This window comes from Oncorhynchus masou, chromosome 20 (assembly GCF_036934945.1).
Source record: "Oncorhynchus masou masou isolate Uvic2021 chromosome 20, UVic_Omas_1.1, whole genome shotgun sequence".
Lineage (NCBI taxonomy): Eukaryota > Metazoa > Chordata > Actinopteri > Salmoniformes > Salmonidae > Oncorhynchus > Oncorhynchus masou.
In genome coordinates, this window is record NC_088231.1 from 4,024,533 (window position 1) to 4,049,472 (window position 24,940).

The following is a 24,940-nucleotide window of genomic DNA, read 5'->3' on the forward strand; positions in this document are numbered from 1 at the left end:
ATTTAGTTGAGCTGTCAGCAGACTGTTGTTGTATCTCTCTCATGTTTAGGGTATCCATGTCAACAGGCACTGTGTGTGTGTGTGTGTGTGTGTGTGTGCGCATGTGCCCTGTCCTCTCATTATGCCATGTCTGTCTCTGGAGCTTGTTACAGTCCATCTGTTGCGTAGGACAATGTGTTGAAGTCATGTTAGCCCCTTTTCCACAGACCTACTTCACAGCCTCTGCCCTGGTCCCTGTTATTGAGTCATTCTATGTCATTAAAAGTGGGAGAGCGCTACAGTGTGTGACATGTGTGTGTGCCTGTGTGCGTGATTGTTGGACAGCCAAGTTGTTATGTATTACTGAAAAACACTCACCAACGCTGGCCGGGGGAATGACCCATTTTATTGGAAGGGCCCTGTCCAAAGGAAAATGTTTTGGAAAAAGTGTATAGATTGCGCCTCTTGCAGCTGTATACATCTAACCTTCATTTGACACAGAGCATGGCTACAACAGCGTTGAATAACACTTGCCGGCAAGGTACAAATCTGTCGTTCTGCCCCTGAACAAGGCAGTTAACCCATTGTTCCTAGGCCAAAATAAGAAAAATAAGAATTTGTTCTTAACTGCCTTGCCTAATTATATAAAAGGTCAAATACATTTAAAAAAAAAAATGAATTGTATCCAGCTGAACATAATAACCCTTGTAAATACACATAGGTCGACAACCTCACTCACACCGGTACTTCACTTCGTGTCCTTGTATGTGTATGATGGACAGGGGTTGTATTGTGCGAGGAAGCGTATCAGCTCAATGTTGTGGCAGTTCAGTAGTGGTGTCCTTTGATAGTACTCCGCCAAACTATTACCGATAGTGTTGCTGTGACGTTGCACTGTAACATTCAAAGAACATTAAGGGAACGTTCTAGGCCGAAACGTTGTGACAAAGTAGCATATTCAAAATGTAGGACTACTGTATGTGGCTGATGAGTGTTGAAATGAGCACGCTTCGACTTGACTTTGGCTTCGATACGCTCTCAGCTCTGTTTGACTTGCCGTATTTTACTTGCGATCCTTCCCAGAGCAAACAGAGGCCTACTTTTGAATTAGTCAGCCGATATCGTTTTGATAAGATACGCCTAACGCTGGCATTGCGTCACAAATGGCACCCTATTCCCTACATAGCATAGTGCACTACTTTTGTTCGGAGCCTTTTGGGGACACGGTCAGGGTCTATGTTCACAGCACTACTGATGATCTCAGGAGCATGAAATGCCATTACAAGGGCATGGTTTGGTGGGAGCAGCAATGCTCCCTGTTTGCCAATAATTGCCTATAGATTAAGGTAGGCTTTTTTCAGTTTGAACACGCGCACACACACACACACTGCTGTTTACGAGCGTCGTAATGGACGTCTGTGATGACCAGGGGACTGTGGCCCTCAACAGTAGTTTTGTATGGGCCCCTGGGGGTGAATCACTGTCCCCATTACGCCCCCACATTGTCCCCATCAACTCAAAAGCTCTTTGTCCCTGGTTGTGTTTCATTCCAGAAGTATGTCCGCTTTATATCTGCCATTGGACAGATATAGCCTAACCGATAGCTTAACTTTTTCCTAGTTTCCTTTGCCATCCTTGCCAACTGGTCATCTGAAATGAAACACAGTCCCTCAACTCTAGTTCAGTGCAGTTGTAGAGGGGAGAAGGGAAACTTGTCAGGAATGAGATGCAGCCCATCTCACCTCAGTGCAATTAGCCTAGTGGTTAGAGCGTTGGGCCAGTAACTGAAAGGTTGCTAGATTGTGTCCCCAAGCTGACAAGGTAAACATCTGTCGTTCTGCCCCTGAACAAGACCGTTAACCCACTGTTCCTAGGCCATCATTGTAAATAAGAATGTGTTCTTAACTGACTTCCCTAGTTAAATGGAAAAACAAAAACCATTTACTCAGTGGAAAAACTCCACTAGCCTCAGCCTGGATCTCTGGCGACCCCATTTCCTGCCCAAGGCAGAGCTGCTTACCCTCCAACCCATAGCCTGCCTGGGGGCGCATACACTGACCAGTACACATTCTGACACACACACCTCACGTACCATCCCCACTTAACAAACTGCTTATTAAGCCAAAGGGTTTTCTTTTTTTAATCTTTATTTAACTAGGAAAGTCAGTTAAGAACAAATTATTATTTACAATGACGGCCTACCGGGGAACAGTGGGTTAACTGCCTTGTTCAGAGGCAGAATGACAGATTTTTACCTTGTCAGTTTGGGCACTTTCAGTTACTGACCCAACGCTCTAACCACTAGGCTACCTGCCGCCCCTCTTAAGTGGCTACGTGGGATTAGAACTACGCAGAACGGTACAAGGAGAACTTGATTGTTTGGTTAATAGGAATTGTATCTCACAAACTGGCCTAGCCTGAACCAGCGCAACTACGTTGTTGCTGATCTTGGGTCAGCTTAGCATTTTCTCCACTAATGGTTAAGTATATGATTGGGGGGAGGGGAAACTAGATCTGTACCCAGGGGAAACTTCAGACCCAAGCAACCTTTAGGTGGAACGGTAATAATAGAGGCAGACTGAATAAATGAATTTGCCGTCATGAATTTTCATGAGGCCGTTGGCATTTGGAGCAGAGCGGTTGTTTTTCAATCAGACATAGGCTGTCTGGCTTTGTCTTAAATGCTAGCTATGTGGATAGTGGTCTGTGTTGTTGTTCAATTTTTACGAGAGCAAGAAGGTAAGTCTTAATGTAAGCTGGGATGTGGACCAAGAGGAGCAATGGGTGGCCAGGGCCAGTATTTCATAAAGCGTAGGATCAGGTCCCCTTTAATCTCTCGACGGACAGATCTACGTAAACATAACTGACACCGTGGAATCTGTCGGGACTGTGCGGGATGCGTAGATAACGAGCATCAGTAGTTTGGGTTATTTGGACAAATCACGTTTTTGCAGGTGTTGGCGTCTTCTGAGTTTCGGAAGGGGAGGGGACTTTCGGCCCGTGACTTGCGAAGAGAGAGGGTGGAGCTCCTCGTTCATGATCATCTGAAAGGCAAACCTGATACTAAATCAGCACTCCCACTGAGACGCTTTATCAATATGGGCTGAGCTGGAATCAAAGTGAAGAGACACGAAATAGCCTAGTAAATATTCTTACTGTGTAACTGCTGTACATCTTGTATCAAAAGCGACAACTTGTTTACAACGGGATGATTTGAGTTTATTTTAACATAGCAGTTACATAGTATAAAATAGAGAGAGCACTCACAATGTCAGAGTCTCGCCCACCCCCCCAATCCTTGAGTGGAGTGACTATCTTTTCATAAAAATGTATTCCAGGATTTGCAGTGGTTGGAGTCGTCGGGATGTTTTTTTTCCCATGGCGACAGAGCTCAGTGGTCTCGTAAATAGTCATATGATGACCGCTGTCTCCAGTGTCCCTATGTCCTGACTCTCAAATCAGTCAAATGTATTTATAAAGCCTAAAGCCCTTTTCACATCAGCAGGTGTCAAAGTGCTGTATAGAAACCCAGCCTGAAACCCCAAACAGCAAGCAATGCTGGGAAAAACTCCCTAGGAAGAAACCTAGAGAGGAACCAGGCTCTGATGGGTGGCCTGTCCTCTTCTGGCTGTGCCGGGTGGGGATAGTACATGGCTATTAAGGCCAGATTGTTCTTAGATAAAGAGAGAGAGGCGCGCGACACAGCGGGTGATCAGGTCAGGGTTGAAACTGGAGCAGCAGCACGACTGGGGACTGCCAGTAGTCCTGAGGCATGGTCCTAGGGCTCAGGTCCTCTGTATGGAAGCAGGCTCCTTAGACTATTTTCAGTGCAGGTTGCTATTGTAACCCTGGCTACATCCAGAGACTTGCTTTCCGGAATTGAGCACAGCAGCACACCAATTTATTCTAGTGATTGTAAGACATGCCCTCGTACACGCTGTGAGACCTCGTACACTCGTACACGCTGTGAGACCTGGGTGTGTGCTGTGCTGAGCTCAGGAGGAGGTAATGCTGAGATGTGCAGTTTGTTCCATATCGTGCACACAACTGTCAGATTTAATGCACTGCTCATCTCCGTGATTTAACTCTCACTTCTTGCATAGATACACACACACACACACACACACACACACACACACACACACACACACACACACACACACACACACACACACACACACACACACACACACACACACACAGGAGGAGGTGATGCTGAGACGTGCAGTTTTGCGCCGTATCTTCACACACACCGTCCCTAGCTCATCACTCCTCTCCTCCCATTAGTGTAACAACGTAGTTAAAGAGAGGGCAATGAAAGGAACTGACACCATTGATCTAGTGAATGAGAAGGAGCCAGGGTTAGTGTTCAATGGAGCTCAACCTGAGAGGATGGTGTGTCTCGTCTCCAACTACACCCTAGAGAGAAACTTTAGAGGGCTTAGCCGGCAGTACCTCTTTTCATCCCCAGCCCCAAGCTAGTCTGCATTGAAAAGGGGGGAGAGAGGGAGAAGTATGCCTTTTGTCCTTGAAGTGTAGCACTCCGAAGTAGGTCCTGCCCCGACGTAATACTGTAGCCAAAATGGCCGCAGACAAAAAGCTAGGCTCATAGAGTTGGATAGAGGACACATTTGCAAAGATGTGACCTCTATCCAACTCTATGGCTAGGATACACAGAACTAGAGGTTATTCTGTATTGAGGGAATGTTACACGCATTCTTGAATTTAGCCTAGTAAATCGCATAGAGGTCATTGTGCAGTGTTTAGTGAGCCTCCTGGGCTGTCGTCCCAGGACAGATGTCATGTGATGTACTGATATGGATTGAAAGTACCCTTGGATATAGGGATGCACTTAATGACGCAGTTGTAATGTCTGGGGTACAACATTACTATCTTTGTCTAGATAGAGTTTGTGGTGGTTAATTTCTTTATTATCAAATGAGGAGAGACAAACTTATCACACAAGTCAGTTATACTTAAACTGAATCTTTATTAGTGAGAGCTTTGCAATAGCGATGGCTGGTCGATGAATCAACCTCAGAAGATTAATTGAGAACCACAACACAAAGGCTACTGAGATCTTTTATAGCAAAGATCCACCCCCTAGTCTACATAACAAAAACAGATGTTTGGAACAGGTCACAAGGTGAGACTTTTTAAATGAGAAAGGAGTGTCCGGTAGCCAGATTGCATTCACTATAAATTATCGTTCAGTTTGGCCCCTAAGACGAGGCTCTGATCTCATTCCTGGTACTTCATAGCACAAAAACACCAACTCATCCAATGGTATAAATCAATTGTCAACTCCAGATACTCTCATCTCAAGTAAAACCCCTTCTTGACCACACGCCTGGACAAGCTGATTGAGGGGACTGAGCCTCTAGGTCATACACTATCCCAGGACAAGTGCAACATCAGAGATGATATACAATGGTTCCAGACACTACCCCGCACACCTGTTGTCTCAAACCTTATTTCCCCCAAGGCCAAAGGAAGGAATGACTGGCGCACAGACATTGTGGAGACAAGTATATGGTTCCCCATTAATCACGTCATCTCTTCACAGGGTTTAAGAATAGGTAAAGACACATTCACATATGAAGACAATGTTCCCTCCTGTCCTCTTCCCTTTCTGATATTCTGCATAGCACCAGGGACATGTGAAAGACCAGCCTGACCTCTCCCCTCTCTGGGCCCCAGGTGACTGAGCCCCAGTCTGAGGGAAGAAGTGCAACTGCCAACACTAGAGTCCAAAGGGATACATTCTAATAACAAGTATATCACATAAGCATATTATGCAGATAAGACATCTTAATTATCTATGTTACCCAACTAATTCTGATTCTTCTGCCACAAGTTACAAGGGTGATTCTTCATGAACATTGTGGAACCACTACTGGCAGTAATGTGTACACACACACACACACACAATAGTGCTGATAGGTCACTGAATGGGTGTGTGTGTGTGTGTGTGTGTGTGTGTGTGTGTGTGTACAGCAGCACTGACAAGCTAGCACTGACAAGCTCCATCCTGCCTCTGTCAGCACCGTTGTCTTATACCTTCTCCATTGACCACTGACAGACTGACACAGACCCCGACACAGACCCCAACACGCATGCAAACCACACACACACTCTTCTTCTCCCAGCCCACACATAGTCCTATTGTGACAGTAGAGCTAATCCTTCCTCACCTCACAAACATGACTACTCCCAGTCATTGTCAACACACACACACACACACACCACGCCTCTCAGCACGCTGCTCAATCGAACATGCTCAGCTGCTACAAACAGGGTGCGTCTCAAATGACACCCTATTCCCTACTTAATGCACTACTTTTGAGCAGGGTCCATGCGATTCAAATCCAATGTGGTGGACTATATAGGGAATAAGGTGTCATGAGACTCATGCATAGACTAATTTCTCCGGGGGTGTCCTATAACAGAGCCGATTTGGCTTTGGGCAACTACGATGGGTGCTTACAGGTTTTCAGAATAAGGTCTGTGCATGTAGTAGTAGTTCTAAACGATGATCCCTGCATCAATATTGCTAATGCAGAAGTGATTGAATCCAGCCCTCCACAAAAAGAGACTTTAAATACCCAGGCGAGTGTCCCTCTCTCTCCCTGTGTGGTGTTCGCTTGTCTTACTACACAGCTAGCATTTGCTTCAGCTTGGCCAAACTAGGCTATAAAACTAGCTTTTAATGGTCTTATTAAGGCCTATTTGCCTAGCTGTCTGGGCTGGCACCTTTGCGCAGGAAAGTACACACAGTACACCGCACCCAGTTGGGCCAGACTGGTTTGGGCTGAGGAGACCCTTACTGGATCTAGTTTCAACCGGTTTTAATGGCTTGTGTGAAGTTGAGGGCACAATCGACATAGTGTGTCTGTGTGTGTGTATCGTATGTAATTTCTGGATTTAGTTGGGCTGTGATATAGATCACACCCCTGTGCATTTCTACAACACTCCAGGTGCAGAGGCCTGTTCTGTTTCCACTGTCCAGAATGTTCCCTCTAACGTCACAGTTTAATGAAAACATTCTACTGTTTGAGGGAGAGGCTTCTTTCTTCAGCTCGAGGAGTCTGATCTCGAGGTGTCGCCACTCTTTCTAGGCCTGAGAAATCACATATTGAGGTCTGGTATGAGAAGAGGTGATGGGTTCCAGGGCCTATGTTCAGAAAGCATCGAGTCGGGAGTGCTGATCTAGGATCAGGTTCCCCTGTCCATGTAGTCTTATTCATTATGATCTAAAGGCAAAACTATCTGATCCTAGATCAGCACTCTCTGAGAAGCTTCAGGAATATTGTCCCAGAAGTGTACAAATCGTATATATGTGTCGGCGCTCCCTCCTCTGGACATGTTTTAAGTTTGAGATACTGACGTCTGTCATCCCTGATGCGTTGCCATAACGGTACATACAAAACCCACTATCTCGGAGCTGTTTGTTTGTTTGGTTTTTCTGCCCTGCTAGTGCTAACAGCCCTGTTTCTCCCTCGTTCTGTCTCAATCTCTCCTCTCTCTCCTTAAACTTCAGTGACTGTGGTTTGTTTTGCTGCCTTGCTAACCCTGTCCCCCCCCCCCCCCCCCCGCCCATCTCTCTCCGTCTGTGTCAACAGATATGTGCGGTGTGCTTGGAGGAGTTCAAACAGAAAGACGAGCTGGGGATTTGCCCGTGCAAACACGCCTTTCACAGGAAGTAAGTACACCAGAGGCCTGGCTGATGCCCACACCCTGTACACAGAGCCTGTGGATGGAGCCTAGCCCAGTTAGGCCTAGCCCAGCTAAGCCTAGACTAGCTAAGCCTAGACTGTCTTCCACTCAGCCCCAGTCTCACAATAACATTCAACAGTGTGGTTGAGCCCCATTTACATAACCCAATCTAATAGCCACACCCTGTACACAGAGCACCTTTCCCATCCAAACTGCGATTCTAAAAGGTCACCCAGTTGCAGGATAAGTTCTGTTGATGAGCATATATATAGCTGAGCGGACCCAAAATGGTGCCTCCCGCCTCCTCGCACAAAGTGACATCCACACAGTGATTCCAGCTCGCTCAGCCCAGTCTAATAAACACACACACGCTGTATGCAGCCCTATTCGCATAATAACAAGTTCCGTTAATGATGAGCATGTGGGTCCAACTAGACCCAAAATGGTACACAGAGCACCTTTCCCATCCTAACTGTGATTCCAACTCACTCATCCTAGTCGAATTCACACACCCACTGTACTCCCAGTCGCACAATAACAAAGATATTGGTCTGTTGTTGATAAGCATGAGGGGCAAAGTGGATCCAAAATGGTGAACGTCCTCTTCACACAGAGTGCTTACCATCAACACAGTAAGTCCAGTGATTCCAAGTCACTCAGCCCCAGTTGCACAATAACCGTAACTTCTGTTGAGGGGCAAAGTGGACCCAATATTGTGGACCGGACCCTTCCTCACACCAAGTCAAACATGTTATGATTAGTCTGCAGAAGTGATGGTTCCTTTATGGCCATTTCTTCACCGCTATCTACAGTTCCCGCAATGGAGAGAGATTATGGGGAAAGGAAACAACCGACCGAGAGCAAGTGAGAGGGAACACAATGCAGCGCTTGATGGATTGGAAGTCTCTGGTGGCCTGGGGCCAAATGAGTTTCCTCCCACCAGCATGACAATTTAAATTGGGCTGTTTACGTCGTGGAGAGCCTCAGCCTAGTTTTTACTACGTGTCAGGAGCTGGGGCGAGGCCCACTCAATCACAACACACTGACTTGCATGTCAACACACTCCGGTGTGTGTGTGTGTGTGTGGCCCTCTAGGACTGCAGAGAGAACTAGATGGCACTAGAGAACAGAAGATTTATAAACCTCACAGGGGTGGAATGCACCCCTCTAGTAGGTGACCGTGGGAAGGAAGCACAGTCCCTCTCCCCCTTCACTCCTGTGTGTGAGTCCCTTCCCAACCCTGTAGGACCATAGTGAACCAAAATAGCACTGCCAGCCCCACTGTCAATAATTAAGTAGCAACGAACACGCCACACCGCCCTCACTCACTTCTGACTGAGTCATGGGCAGAAGCTCTAGTTGTGCTTCCCAAATGGCACCCTATTCCCTCTTTAGTGCTCTACTTTTGCACTCCATTGCCTGTTTAGGGGTGCATACATTTTGCACCCTATTCCCTATTTAGTGCACTATATCGTGCCATTTGGGACGCACACCCTAGTCTAGGCCCCATCAACCTATTGTACTGTCTCGCGCTGTAGTCTCGCTGTCTGTTCCGTTAACAATGCATAACGCAGAGCATCCTTATTCAGTAGGGCTGAACATGTAGGGATGGTAGATGGCTGCAGATAGAAATGGAACACACAGAACAGGTAGACAGAACACATACATTCAATTTGTATTATACAGTTACTGAGCTATTTCTAGCTGCTATGCGGAACAGTCTGCCCTGTGGAATAAGCCCCCTGGTCTCCCAGTGCTAGCACTTTGTGAGCAGTCAGAAATAGAATAGCTGGATCAGTTGCAGCAGTCAAAGAGCTGAACTGAGAGGGCTAGTGTTTTAGAGAGACAACACTAGAAACACCCACACGGGTACACTTATAGTCTAGCCGATGTTAGTGTCACCCACATTTGCAAGTGATGACTTAATCCTAAGGGTTAAAAGGGTTGGGTCAGTAACTGAAAGGTTGCTGGTTTGACTCCCTGAGCCGAATAGGTGAACCACCTGTCTGTGCCCCTTGAGCAAGGCACTTAATCCTAATTGCTCATGTAATTCGCTCTGGATAAGAGTGTCTGCTAAATGACCTTAAAAATTAACAATCTTGTCTCTCCCCCCTCTCTCCCTGTTCTTCTCCCTCACTCCCCCACCCCTCTCTGTTCTCTCCCCCCCCCATTGGTCTCTCCCGCTCTACCAGGTGCCTCATTAAGTGGCTGGAGGTGAGGAAGGTGTGCCCGCTGTGCAACATGCCCGTCCTGCAGCTTGCCCAGCAGGCGGGCAACACCATCGACGTTACCGTCACCGAGCCCATACAGCAGCCCCTGCCAGGCATGGAAAACCTGGTGTAGGGCAGACTGCAGTACACACACACACACACACACACACACACACACACACACACCTGTACAAGTACACATATACCTCGATCACACAGGCAGCGTCATTGCATTTCTGGTACACCAGAAGTACATTCATTTCCAATGGAACGCTGTGTTTGCCTTGCATCATCGGACGTATGCATCAAATTCTTTGCGTAGACGGCTTGACAGAGATGGTAGAAGAAGGTGAAGGTTGAACTTTTGTTGCACACATATCCAGATGATGCCGCGTACCATTTTGCGCAATGACGCTGAAGGGATGATCGAGGCGTTTATATGTGATTAAGAGACAGGGCAGACAATGGAGAAACACAATAGTGTTACGGTGCGGACAGAGACTCACGGTGACGAAGAAGTGAATCTGCTGCATCTCCTCTCATCTCTCTGCCTTGGTGGATTCTCATAAGGATTTTTTTATAATAACGGTTCTTTACTGACAATCTCTTTTTTTTGGACACAGCCGTGGTCACTATTCTGACCGTTTCACAACCAAAGCACTTTTCTGGGGACACCAGCGCGTGACGAGTAAGAGGCACGAAAACCAACAACACGTTGAAATTAAAATGGCGTCATCGTTTAGTTCTTTTTAACGACTAAACCTTAGTATTTTTTTTCTTTTTCTACAAGCACTTTAAAAATTGAACGCTTGTGAGGTTGTAGTAGCAACAAGGTTATATTTTATATTTTATTATTTCAATGAACTTTTTGTGTGTACATACAGAGCCACGTGAGTTAATTTTTTAGTTGAGTGGATACTATTTTGGGGGGGGGGAGAAATATCTTAAAGGGACAGTAGCCTCCAAATGAATTAATGTCAGGATACTCGTGGGAAGCTCAAGGAACCGCAGAATTCTGTGGCCTGATCCACCCTCTCTGACACATACAAAAGTGGCTATTGGAGGTGTGTGTGTGTGTGTGTGTGTGAGAGAGGGAAGGGAGGATCACCTCAGTACTTGGTGTGAATTAAGAGAGGATGGGTGTGAATGTGGGGTTGTGACCCGACTGATTCACCAGTGTGCATCGGACTCTGCGTCTCCTCTTGCATATGAAGGTTGTACAGTTTGTTACTCACTGCACACCTCAGTGTCAGCGTTCCCAAATGGCACCCTATTCTCTAAAAAGTGCACTATTTAGGTAATAGGGTGCCATTTGGGACACTACCTGTGAGTGTGTGTGTTACAAAAAAGGCTATGTGGCCACTGTCACGGTCTGCATATCATTTCAGAAAAAGCAAATAGTTACTATTCTGTTGGGGGGAAAAAATGTGAACTAATTGTTAAAACGCAACAATGCCGAGTTCGTATTCTCATTGAAAGATTTTTCACAATGAGGTTTTGAGGGTAGAATCAAATTAAAATAGTAGTATTCTCTCGTGTAAACATAGAGCCCCCTGTGTGTGTCCCACACACACACACACACGACACAAACTGTGGAGGGGTCCTGGCCTCTGTCACTTCCTGTGGACTGGCGATCAGGAAGTAAGAGAAACCCAACACCCAGAGCCCATGGCACCCCTAGAGCCAACATCCAATCAGATGCCTCCATTACTGTTACATAAGAGAAGACTGAGCCCCTCCCGAGCCCACAGTGCTCCCAAAGCATTACTCATTCAGCTTGTGGCAACGAAGCGCTATGAAAACGCATAGCTGGAAGATTCCTCTTTTGGTTTTATACAGTTAAAAATGCATCCCTCTCTTGCCGTCCTCGGGTTTGAATTTGAATGAGGTTTAGCCTGATGGAAGTCTAAAACAACTAGCCCAATCTACACACTACATAGTAAACTAGAGTACTTGATATAATGCCAAGATGATTATATTCCATATTGTCTCCGACGTGATTATGTCTAGAATCGTATATTCTATACGCTAATCTTTACGAAACCTAGAACAAACACTGGTCCACTGAGGCAGTGGTGGTTCTTAAACTTTTCCAGCTCGAGAACCAAATTTAGAAATTGACCGTCCTCCCCTGACCCAAAATGTCCTCCAACAACCCAAATGAAGAATAAATAGTGCGTGATTATAGATTTTTTTCCCACAACTCGCAACCCACCTGACATGCCCAGGGCCCCAACCCAGTAGTTTAAGAAACCCTGCGCTAAGGCATTGTTGCATTTTGACTGCTATACATAAAAGTATCAAACCAGACAAATTTGCTCAATTCATTTTATTTCCATTTTGTTTATATCAAACTTTTGACACACAATGATGGTAGTGAACGCTACAGGGTGACACAGCACTGCCTTGCAGCGTGAAAGGCTTGGTGAAATCGATCAAGTTGTGACTCTACACCAACTAGGCAGCAAACCTCGTCTCTTGTTTGCGTTACGGATGTAGCATGACATATGTCAGAAAGACGCATGGTCTTTTACTCAGCACTGAAAGAGCAGGACCACCCGCGCTTTCACTTCTCAATTCAGTCAACGACTCAAAGCTGCTTCTGGGATTAATAACTACTTAACGCTATTTAGCTTTAGCTTAGCATTGAGCTGATTAGGCTATGGGAGATATAGGCTAATTATCTAGTTCAAATTCTGGCAGCACTCATATCGGTCAACACACATACGTACGTTTCCAGCAAATGTCATTGAGCTGGTATAGGCCCTGGTTAGCAGTCGTAGAGAACAGCAGGCTCATTCTAGCGCTTTCCCCAATCGCTCTCTCCACACTGGTGTTTTGTTCCCCGATATACACACACACACACTAACCCCTCTACCCTGGTGCTTTGTTGCACCACCTTTTGTGGCATCACTGTAGTAAAAGTGCTGTGTGATATTTTGGAACAGAGGGGAAACAGTGTCCCATAGGTCAGGGGTCAGCTTGTGTCACTGGTCACAGACTAGATCTAAGTGATTGGTCATAATAATGGTGTTAAATGCAACTTTATTTATAAGAAAGCCTGGTCTGTCCTAACAGGGTCGATTCGGTTCTTCCCTCTTAAGTGTTTGTACCTTTTCAGGAACCCGGGCTATTTCAGTGCTGAGCATCAGGCCCAGCTCTAGAACCACTGCACTTGTGTCTCCTAAAAATAGAATGGTATTCTTAGAAGTCTAGGTGTTAAGAACACCAAGTCGTTAACGAAATGTTCTGTGTCCACTGGCTTTACCTTCGTACAACAACAGAGGGGAATGTTAGCCTAGCTAGCTAGTGAAAAGAATAGGAGGACATTGTTTCTGATATTGGCAAGAAATAATGTCTCCCTCCCACCCAATAATATCTATTGTATTTGAGGGAGGAAGATGACAATTGTGATTATTGTATATATTTTTTTTAACTTGTGCTTTACTTACAATGTGTGTTCATTTTGGCTATTTGTTTGAAGAGACACCAGTCTGTGGTTGAATGTGGAATGAGAAAAACCATAACCTTTTTTATTGAAGGCTCCTGGCGTTACTTGTATGTGCGGGTCGCTTCGGTACCTGTTTGCCTCTTCTTGGTTCTTCTTTGTGGCTACACACACAAATGAGCTACACAGGATCCAATGGAGGTGTCACCCTTTCTGCATATAACTCAAATGTAGGTATATAAACACACCTCTTTGTACAAAGAGACTTCAACTCTGATATTAATCTCAGAACTCCAAAGTTTGACTGGTCCGAAGTTTATCTTTTGACAACTAGCCCCAGCACTTTCTTATTCCCTTAAGACTCCGATATTGTAACAGACAGCCAACAAGAACACAGCAAGTCTTGACCCTTCGTCCTCTACTATGTGTGGTTGTCTCTGAATTGGCGGTTTTAGAGGGAGATTTAACGATAGGACTGGGTTGGGAGGAGAGCGATAATGTGAATAGCATGCGATGAAATGGCGGCTGCACTTGCAACCGATTTAACCATTTAGTAATTGTATATAGAGAGTAGTAGTGTTGGTAGGACGACATACTGCATAAACACTTTTTACTGTTGGAGGGGGGGGGTGCATTTGTGCACCTGTTAGGTTCTAATTCAGAGTAAAAACACTCAACGGACACTATGAAAGCTTAACCGAGTTTATTCTGCCCAGAGGCTCCATACAGCTGCATTCAGACAAACACGTGTTTCCACCACCACACGTGTGTGTATGTATATATATATATATATATATACTCCAATTTAGGCACTCCTCCTTCTCTCCAGTCCTTAATGGTTTGACAGGAAGACGAAGTGATAGGGTAATAAACCATAATTTCTCCCTTAAGGGGATCTGACCTGACCCCCCCCCTTGATGCCTAATCCAAAGATCTCCAACCGTATCCCCTCTAGCAATCCTGTGACTTCTTCCCATCCACCCAACACATTCCAACGCCATCTGGATCCTACAGATAGCCATTCACTTCTGATGTAAAACCCAGTCTCGAGGATAGCAATGTTCCAAGTTTAACCCAGAATCCAACACAACGAATAGTTGAGGATAATTCTTCCATTGAAAACATTGCATCTGAGCACTTATAACTGCCATTTGCCCATCCGAGAATTGCAACAATTCCAGACATTTTGTAATGTTTTCTTTTAAATGAGAGTTGAAGGTCAGAAGAGAACATCTATTATACCCCATTTCTTCCTGTGTAACTCCCTAATCCTTCCCCCACGCGTCTCAGACCAGACAACGGGGTTCTAGGTTCTCTCCGAGTCCTGGAAATCATGTAGCCACGGTCAAGTGCCATAACATCAGGCAGTTGAGGCCCTTCTGCGAGAGGAAGGCATCATGTGTATATTCATAGTGAATAATCACCTATCGTCTATTAGTTATTACTGCGCAAGGTACCAGGCCAAATCTATTTGAAAAACATTGGGATTTTGGACGGTTGATGAATTTAGTGATGACTCACCCCACCGTAACCTCCATTAATGTCAGCACTGTTCCAGAGAACGCCAGGCCATTGGGCTGTAATATTAAAGGACTATGATGTACTTGCTTCAATATCATGAATTACTGAGAGGAAAGTGAGGCTCTTTGTCAGCAACCAAAATGCGTAATAACGGGCCCCTTATCGCATATCCTTTCTATAAGGTGCTTTCATCTCAAAGTATACCCAGAGACAGAGGAACATCCCACTTGTTATTTTCTTCTGTTTCAATGGAAGCCAATGAATTAAGTAGACCAGACCAAGCTGCGATCACATTGGTGTCTATAGTAGAGCCACACCCTTAAGTAGACATTTTTTCAATGGTAAACGGCCTAAGTGAAAAACTTTTTATCAACCATCTGGCTGTTGGCAGCCATTTTGTGAGTCGGACCTCAAGGTCAACGCGGTGTAATTGGCCGCTTGGGCCTCAATAACACGTCACTGCCTCACTGAAAACTCTCAATGTTGTGTATGGTGTCTATTTATTCAATGTATAGCTCTTATAGTCCCCCCCCCTTCTCTCCCTTCAAGTACATCCCCTGTCTCACCCCTAACCCACTTTATCCAATAGCCACCACATTCTACAATGTGTCAACCTACCCCACCCTGTGATAACCTCTCCCACCATCTTACCCCAACCTCCTGCTTCATCCACCAGCCCACACTTTCTTCCCTTGATGGGTGAACCTACCCTCCATGGGTCTACCCATCCTACCCTGAGATAGAACATTGTTTATACAATTAAGAATTCTGCAGCAGAATATTTTTGGAGAAATTTGCTGTACAGTATTTGTAAGCTCTATTTTTGTATATTTAATTGACATTTTGGAGGAAAACAATAATGAATGCATTTCTTTTGCTAATTCTGTTTTATTCATTAAAAAAAATGTTGCATGTGACTGACTTGAACTGTAAATAAAATTACCACGTTTTGGAAATAATGACTGCTTGCTATGCTTTATTAGTAAAGTTCCTTTACATGGTTGTAGCAGCATCCTTAAAGGGGCAATATGGGATTCAAACAGCAGTAGGTCCCTGCCATATTGTTTGTAAATAGCTGAGGGTTAGGGCTGTTGAAATGGAACCACTCCAATCCCAGATTGCGACTTTTAACATTGTACTGCACAGGAAGGTATGTCAAATAGTTAGCCAGATCTCATGATCCTGAACATGTGGTATTACGCCTGAGGGTTATACTAGGAAGGAAGCTATAATGAACAAAAATATATACCGTTTCAAAGATTTGAGTTACAGTTCACATAAAGAAATCAGTCAATTAAAATGAATAAATTAGGCCCAAATCTGTGGATTTCACATGACTGGGAATACAGATATGCAACTGTTGGTCACAACCTTATTTTTTTCAATTACAAAATGGGGTGTGGATCAGAACCAGTCAGTAGCTGTTGTGACCACCATTTGCCATGTGGAATGTTGTCCCACTCCTTTTCAATGGCTGTGCAAAGTTCCTAGATATTGTCAGGAACTGGAACGCGCTGTCGGAGTCGATCCAGATCATCCCAAACATGCTCAATGGTGAAATGCCTGAGTATGCAGGCCATGGAAGAACTGTGACATTTTCAGATTCCAGGAATTGTGTACAGATCCTTGTGACATGGGGCCTTACATTACCATGCTGAAATATGAGGTGATGGCAACAGGTCAAACGGCACAACAATGGGCCTCAGGATCTCGTCACGGTATCTATGTGCATTCAAATTGCCATGAGTTATGTTACGGGTCTCATTACCATCCCCCCCTAGACTGTCGGGCCAAAAGGGATTTGTAACAAATTGTGTTTATTGTCCATCGCTTATGCCTGTCCATACGATAACCCCACCGCCACCATGGGGCACTCTGTTCACAACATTGTCATCAGCAAACTGTTCGTCCACACGGCACCATACGTGGCCTGCGGTTGGACGTACGACCAAATTCTCTAAAACAACCGAGGCGACTTATTTGTGCACAACATTGGAGAGAAATACGCTTTTTGTGCATATGGAACATTTCTGGGATCTTATTCCAGCTCGTGAAACATGGGACCAACACTTTACATGTTCGTTCAGTGTAGATCTACTCTGGGTTTTCTACAGCTAGCCAGCTCCAGTTAACTTCACATTCCAGCCCAGGCTTCATCCGTACGACAACGGTGGATATTGCTTTTCTGACTGCGGCTAACGAGCAGGTTTGTAATTGCGCATGCATGCCGCACGTGGATAGTCCAACCCCCAACTCTTCATTGAGACAATGATGTAATATCAATCCATGGGCGAGTTATTGCAACATTTTCATTTGTGCCGAAATCAAAATGAAAGAAGACATAGCCTGCTGAACTTGCAAGATATGGTGTGAGAGGCTTTTCGAAGTGCAGTCTTTATTTTATTACTTATCCCCATGCCGTCTTTGTACATTTTTCTCCCCACCCTTACCAATTTAAATAATTGTATTAAATCATACACAAGTTTGACTGGCATCAGTGGAGCTCATCTCAAGAACATGGAAGCGCCGTTCTTGGGGAGAGTAGTGGGGGCAGGAGCGAGAACTACCACCGATACAGTCCATCTTTACAGATCCCAGAGATCATCCTTTTCCACCAGTCAGTGGAGGCTACTGAGGGGAGGACAGGCGTATAACAATGGCTGGAAAGGAGTCAATTGGAATGGTTTCAACCACATTGTTTGATACCATTCCATTGACTCCATTCCAGCCATTATTATGAGCCGTCCTCCCCTCAGCAGCCTCCATTTCATTAGTCCTCAACTCATGACTCAGACACTTCAGTCGGGATAAATTCAGAAGGATTCATTGCCATAGAAATGTACCTGGATAAAAGGTGAGCCACTTTCATGGTACTGGTTATCCCGTGTTGAACTCAGTTAACCAAAGATGCCTCAAACTTGATTAGTAGTATTGAGCTCTGGTATGACATAATACCAATGGTGGAAATGTATTCAAGTGGCTAATCAAGACTCTTGGCTCGCACACTGCATCACTAGTTGCATAACACCAACTTTTACAGATGCAGACCCGCCCCAAACAAACAGCAACACTCCAAATGACATTGCTTAGTTTATAGCCGAACTTGGCAGGTAAATGCATGGTGTGAGTATTCTGTCATCGGTGCTGTATCCTTCCTGTTACAATAACAGACATTAAAGTGGAGGGGTCGTTTGTCTAATAGATGGAAACAAACCTGATACGTTTACTCGGGCCGTTTACCATTGGACCATTTTGTCAAGGCTCCTGTATGTGTCAGTGGGTGTTCTCTCTCTCGCGAGAGCATGCTTTTCCCGCGTGAGCTCACAGTTCCTCCATATTGGTTTACGTTCCCCTGCCCAGACGTTGCATGCATCAACCAATGGTTGCGTGCCACGTCATCGACTGACAGATTGCTGTAACATATGTGGTTAGCTGATACGTAAAAATACCTTTCCAGGCGTTGTAAGATCTAGCAGGCATCAATGACACCTGGGCAGAGGAATGCGCCCAATAGCTGGCATGCTCATGTGACAGAGGGGACAGTTGGCTCTGGTCTACTTATTGTCCCTTCCTGCTCAGCCAGATTTTGTTGCCAGTGCAATATCTTGTCATGGGGGCAATAAGTAGACCAGAGAAAATGAGTGGGGTGTCACATCTTCCTTACCTCAGAGCTCCATGGCAACAACAGGCCTCAGAGTGTCTGTACTGTTCCCGCTCAACATGCTTCGGCCAATCAGAGCGTCTGTACTGTTCCCTTCTCTGGTGTTGAGTGAAATTAAGGATTGGCTGGTTTAGATCATTCAAACTCAACTCTGGACCTCAAAGCCAGTTCCATTGCATTTTGTTCAACGTTCCCCTCTAATTAGGGACTGTTTTAGACCTGGGACACCAGGTGTGTGCCATTAATTGCCAGAACAGAAAACCAGCAGGCTCCAGACCTTGTAGGGTAAGAGTTGTGTTGGCCGCAGATCGGCAGTTCAGAGTGGGACCTGGAGTGCGCGCTGGGCCAGATTCGGGGGACTGGAGGAGCGGAGTCTGTGCAGAGAGGAGAGAACAGGGATAGATAGACACATTGTTGGGGGAGGAGATTTCCAAGTCAGGTGGCGAATGTTGAAAGAGCTTCCTAGGGCTAGCTGGCAGTGGCTGCGTTTGTTGAGAGGCTATTTAGATTGAAGGTATCGAGTCTGATAATCATGTTGTACAGGATAAACTGTGATTGACTAAGATTATCACGAGAAATCAGCCAAAATCGTTTTCTCTACTGGTTTGGGACAAACGCACCGTATCGAGCATCTCAGAGCAGGAGTAGCGATTTAGGATCAGTTTTGTAATTTTGATCACAATCACAAAAGTTACATAGACAGGGAAGACATGACTCTAGATCAACACTGCCACGCTGAGAACCTTCATAAATACGGACCGATTCGGGTGTGAAGTGCCACCACTAACTTACTACCTGTTGAACTAAACAGGAGTTTGGTGCTTTGATTGACCATTTATAAAGAATATACAGACATTTAATGTATGTTTTAAGGATATGGAGCCCAGAAAGTTAGCCTGGATAAACCAGACTGGACACTGCACTCACCATTGTGCATCCCATCTTTCAGTACGGTGTAAACAGGCTACCACGAAAGCGGCCTGCATCTGCGCTCTAACGCAGCCCATTCGGATTCTTTGCCCAAATGTTGGCAAAAGATCTAACTGGTCAAAAGACCAAAAATTGGGCAAAAGATCAGAATTGGGCTGCCTATGTAGAACCACCCTAAGAGCTGTACCACTCTAAAGTGCTTTTAAATGTAAGACAGATGTGAATCGGCCACGAGAGGAAATTAAAAGTAGTGCCTGGTTGGACGCCTTCAGTTTGCTGAAATAAAAGGAAATTGCCTTGCCACTTTACACCTGTTTTCCGACCAATTTGTCCACGCCTGTTGAGTTTCTGTAATCACAAGTGAAAGCATCTCACATCATCAATTCACACTCCAAATATCCATATTCAGAACATGGTGACTCTCACACACACACACACACACACACACACGCATTCCAGTTAGCAAAATGATGTTGAAAATACAATTTTCTGACGTTGACAATCAAGGTTAATTTTCAGTTCTGAATTAAAATTAAAGACATCTGAAATCAAATAAAAGGGATCTGGTTCAGCCAGCAGCTCAAATGAGGCAAACACAAACACCCCAGAGAAATAAAAGTTATACAGTTAACCGCCTGAAGCAATGGAGGATGACAAATCACATATTATAAATGTCAACGTTTTGATTGGCTAATTGCCGGTAGGAATTCAGCCATGTTTACGTGCCGTGACATTGTACATAGCAGGGCGGTGGTGCTCACATTGGGCTCAGTCAACATTGAATCATAAGATCTCCATATTGTGTAATGACAACTCAAATCTATGTCAACATTTCGTAATGAAACCAATGTGTTATCTGAAATGGTTCGAGGAAGAAAGGCTCCATTGTCAAAAGTATATGAATAGAGCCGCAGGCGCTGTTGCTCAGTCCACTTTTACAGCAGTGGTATACAAGTAATACCAACATCTGGACTTGGTATATTCCACACACTCTGGTCAGCAGTGATGACTATCAATAGTAAATCCTGTTCCAGTGTTTGTCCATCCCAACTGTCACCCTATTCCCTATATAGTGTACAACTTTTGACCAGGGCTCTTATGTAGGTAATAAGGGTGACATTTGGGACACATACTTGGCCTTCACTGGAGCCCTCTGGGCCACAAATCAAATAGTACGGCCATTCATGACTTCTCTGTACAGCTGGAGCAGAGCTGGTGTCCATTTGTCTTGTCACGTGATGGAGTTGACGTGTGTGTGTGTGTGTGTGTGTGTGTCAGTGGGTTGGTCTGAAAGGTGAAGAATATATCAAAAGCAGACCAGGGGCCACACATCACCTGCAACCTCTGCACCATGGGTGGGAGCCTAACGACCTTGACCAGTCTTCAGCAGTTGAGGGCCCCCTATGGGCCATGGTCAAAAGTAGTGAACTAAATAGGGACTAGGTGCCATTAAGGATGCAGCCTGTGTTGTTGTTTCCCTTTGCCCTACTGACCAACTGGCCTCTCCCAGTCCATACTGTGTTGCGTCTGCTCTGGATTGGCTCAAGAGGTGAGACGATAAGACTAATCATCCGCTTGACTTCCACCTACTTTCCCCTGCAGTCAGAACCTTGTGACCCGGTCAAAGGTCAACCACAGAGTGCCGTGGTCTGGCTGAGTTGTCCTTTAGTTTATAGCCTTTGGTCCTGTCCAGAAACAACCCCTAGCGTAGACCAGGGGGATTCCCAGACGGTTTTTACCTCGTGACCCACCAATTGATGTGTCTGTTGAGTCGCGACCCAACGTGACGGTTGAGTGGTGAAAAAAAACATGGTCAGACCAAAGAATAATTTGTTAATTTATTAATAATACCCTCTTCTTCAAAACATGTAACTGAATGTAGATTAAAGTACGGGGTCTTAAGGAATTGACTGCATAATAACACAAAAAGGTCATCCCGTGACCCATCTGTTCCCCTGCCGCAACCCAAAAGTCGGTCCCGACCCACAGTATGGGAACCACTGTCCTAGACTATGATGGAAGGATTGGACGGGTGTAAGTTGTGTGACACATAAATGATATCTAGCCGGTCAAAGGTTAGACATGTGGCAGACAATGCGTGTGCAGTCCACGTTAATCGTCATCACAGGCATGTTGTAGAATCTCGAAAGCAGCAGCGATAGTACTATCCGTACATTGGGTGTGAGCCTTGCTTTTGCCACATGTGTTAAGGTGGTTGCGTGAGGCCTAGGGCTCTATTCAGTCCGTAACACGGCCGTTCTGCGCTAAAGGCCCAATTTAAAGGCAATGTTCCCACGTTATCGGACACCTCATTCACAGTAAACGCTGCATATGTCAGCTCAATCGGAAATTACCTTTAAATTTATGTCACACAACATGTAATGCTTCATTGATACAGATGTAATAGAGCCCCTATACTTTTCTAGAGTAGGTACAGTACCTGTGAGTGAACTGTCCACAATGTTCCATATGTGAAGTCTCGCCTCAGGTGTTTATTAGGAAAAATGTCAAATAACTCACAGTTGCATACATCTGTGAAGGGTGATGATACTCTTGACTACATTTTGGCCTGTTTTACCGGTTTGAGTTCTGTTAGCCAATAGAGAGAGGAAGGAATAAGGTGAACTACCATAGGCACAGCCCGAGGCCCAACATGAGGCCACTGTGCTCGTAAATGGAGGAGCACTTCCCTCTAGTGGACAAATAGGATGCTTCAACTCCATTTATTGGGCGCTTAAATAAATAGAGTAGGGCGATGTTGTCCCTAGACACTGATCTTAGGTCAGTTTAGTCTCCCCCCTCCCCAAATAGGAAGGGATAGCTGATCCTAGATCTGTACCTAGGGGAAACAGTCTGTTAGGAGTTAGGCATTTTTAAAAGAGAACCGCTTCTTTTAGGCTTGGTTTGTGTGTAAATACTTTCTGACAACTGTTGTAAGAAGGGCTCTATAAATACATTTCATTGATTTATTTATTCTACAAAAAATATATATAATTTGCTTTACAAACAATTCAATGTATTTAAGCCATTTTATTGATGATAAGAAATGGATGAATTTGACTATGAATGGGAAAATAACACCTTTTAATTTATTGCAATGGTCTTAGGATGATGAACGGCATAACATTGTAGTGGGAATGACCTGTTTGGGTTTTGAATCAACCTGGTCATACCAATATGACATACCTGTATTCAATACAGTACATTAATGAGCAGAATATCAATGACTGTCCAAAAGAATAAAGAATGTGCACACTTAGTTGCCCAGATAAGTGTTGAGGTAATGAGTTCAAATACTATTCAGACAAATGGACAGAAAATACAATCATCCATACAGGGAATATGTGCAGAAGAGGTAAAAAGATGCTAGCCTGTGTCCCGGATCTGTTTGAGCCATCTTGCCAATCCCTATGGTCATTGACATGGCAAGATGTAGCAACAGATCTGGATCCAGGCTAATTAATTACATAAGACTTGACACATTTGTTTCTAAAATCGCACCCTATTCACTATATAGCGCACTACTTTTGATCAAGGCCCATAGGATTCTGGTCAAAAGCAGTGCACTATATAGGGGATAGGGTGCCATTTGGGACAAAATGAGACATAAGAGATGAAAACATAAAATCTTGGCACAAAGCTGGTCTTAGGAAAATGCAGTCAAATGCCTGACACAGTAGAATAGTTTGTTTTACGGACAAAAATGGACTGGCCATATCCCAAACAACCTTACTCCATGAATCAGAACTGGGCCTTGAAAGAGCACAAATTAAGATGCACACAAAAAAAGAGTATATTGAAACAATAGCCAGGGTTCTCGAAAATAACAAATAATGAAAGCATCATGTACCAACTTATTACAATAAACAAATAAAATAAAAGGGCGACAAGGAATCTTGATCATGGAAATCATTCAATTATTTGATATTCGGAAATGACTAAGTTACCAAATGAAGTCATAAAAACTTAAAAAGGGATAGTTCACCAAATTACAAACTGTTACATTGGTTTCCTTACCTTATAAGCAGCCTGCGGCAGTGTTCAGGTAAACAAAACTAAAGCATGGACCTTGTCAAAAGACTGCTTATAGGGTAAGGGAAACTATGTCATTTTGTCATTTGGGCTAATTCTCTCTTTAACTACAGACACATTGAATCTTAGCTATGGATAAGATCCTGGTAGTGGAACATACAGCAGGGATCATCAACTATAAATCAGCCGCTGGCCGATTTTATTCTTGAGCGGATGGCCAGGGGGATAGAAGATCATTTCAAATCATTTGTAGGCTAAACATTTACCTTACGGTAAACAGATACAGTACCAGCCAAAAGTTCATGTCTTAAAGTAATGATGGACTGTCGTATCGCTTTGCTTATTTGAGCTGTTCTTGCCATGATATGGACTTGGTCTTTTACCAAATAGGCAAATATACCAATCCTACCATGTCACAACACAACTGATTGGCTCAAACGCATTAAGGAACGAAATTCCACAAATTAACTTTTAAGAAGGCACACCTGTTAATTGAAATGCATACCAGGTGAATACCTCAAGAAGCTGGTTGAGAGAATGCCAAGAGTGTAAAAAGCTGTCATCAAGGCAAAGGGTGGCTACTTTGTAAAATCTAAAATATATTTTAATTTGTTTAACCCTTGTTTGGTTACTACATGATTCCATATGTGTTATTTCATAGTTTTGATGTCTTCCCTATTATTCTACAAATGTAGAAAATAGTAAAAGAAATAAAGAAAACCCTTTGAATGGATACGTGTCCAAACGTTTGACTAGTACTGTATATTTGCCCAAAACAATAATTTCAAACCTTGCATACATTTGTATACGATCACATATCTCTCTCTCTTATGCGTGGCAATAGGCGGTGTCAGAAGAAAGCCCACAAAATTGCCAGAGACTCCAGTCGCATAGACTGTAGTCTTTGCTACCGCACGGCAAGCGGTACCGGAGCGTCAAGTCTAGGTCCAAAGGGCTTCTTAGCAGCTTCTACCCCCAAGTCATAAGACTGCTGAACAATTCATTAAAATGGCTACTGGACTATTACATTGACCCCACCCTCCATTTGTTTATTACATATCGTCTTAACCTGTCATGAACTGCACTGTTGGTGAAGGGCTTGTAAAGTAAGCATTTCACAGTAAGGTCGACGCTTGTTGTAATGGGGCGCATTTGACAAAGAAAGTTTGATTTGAATACTTTGGAACAGATTTCCTAAATGAAAATCAATTGGAGCCGATTTGATGTTTTTACAGTACGTTACTTCCAACCAAGTTCCCTTTTGTTGCTCAGAAATCAAATACAACCCCTGCCCGGGACCGCCAGTCGGGGAACCCAGACATAGAGTATGTTTTTGTCCGAACGACTCCTCTTCAACTCTTTATCTCATTCTCTTATTTGATTTTGGTTCTCAGGACATGTTCTAAAACAATGTCAGCAGGGCTTCTGTCACACAATACATTT

The 24,940-nt window shown here is 44.4% G+C and overlaps 1 protein-coding gene across 2 annotated transcripts in view; it reads left to right on the plus strand.

Moving 5' to 3' along the window:
* Positions 1–15,828, plus strand: part of LOC135506706 (RING finger protein 24-like) — a 60,537-nt gene extending 44,709 nt beyond the window's left edge. For both annotated transcript variants that reach the window (XM_064926046.1, XM_064926045.1), the window contains exons 5-6: positions 7,602–7,681; positions 9,888–15,828. In XM_064926046.1, coding sequence (XP_064782118.1) covers positions 7,602–7,681; positions 9,888–10,038 — 231 coding nt within the window. In that variant the 3' untranslated portion in view covers positions 10,039–15,828. The remainder of the gene's footprint in view (positions 1–7,601; positions 7,682–9,887) is intronic.
* The last annotated feature ends 9,112 nt before the right edge of the window (positions 15,829–24,940 follow it).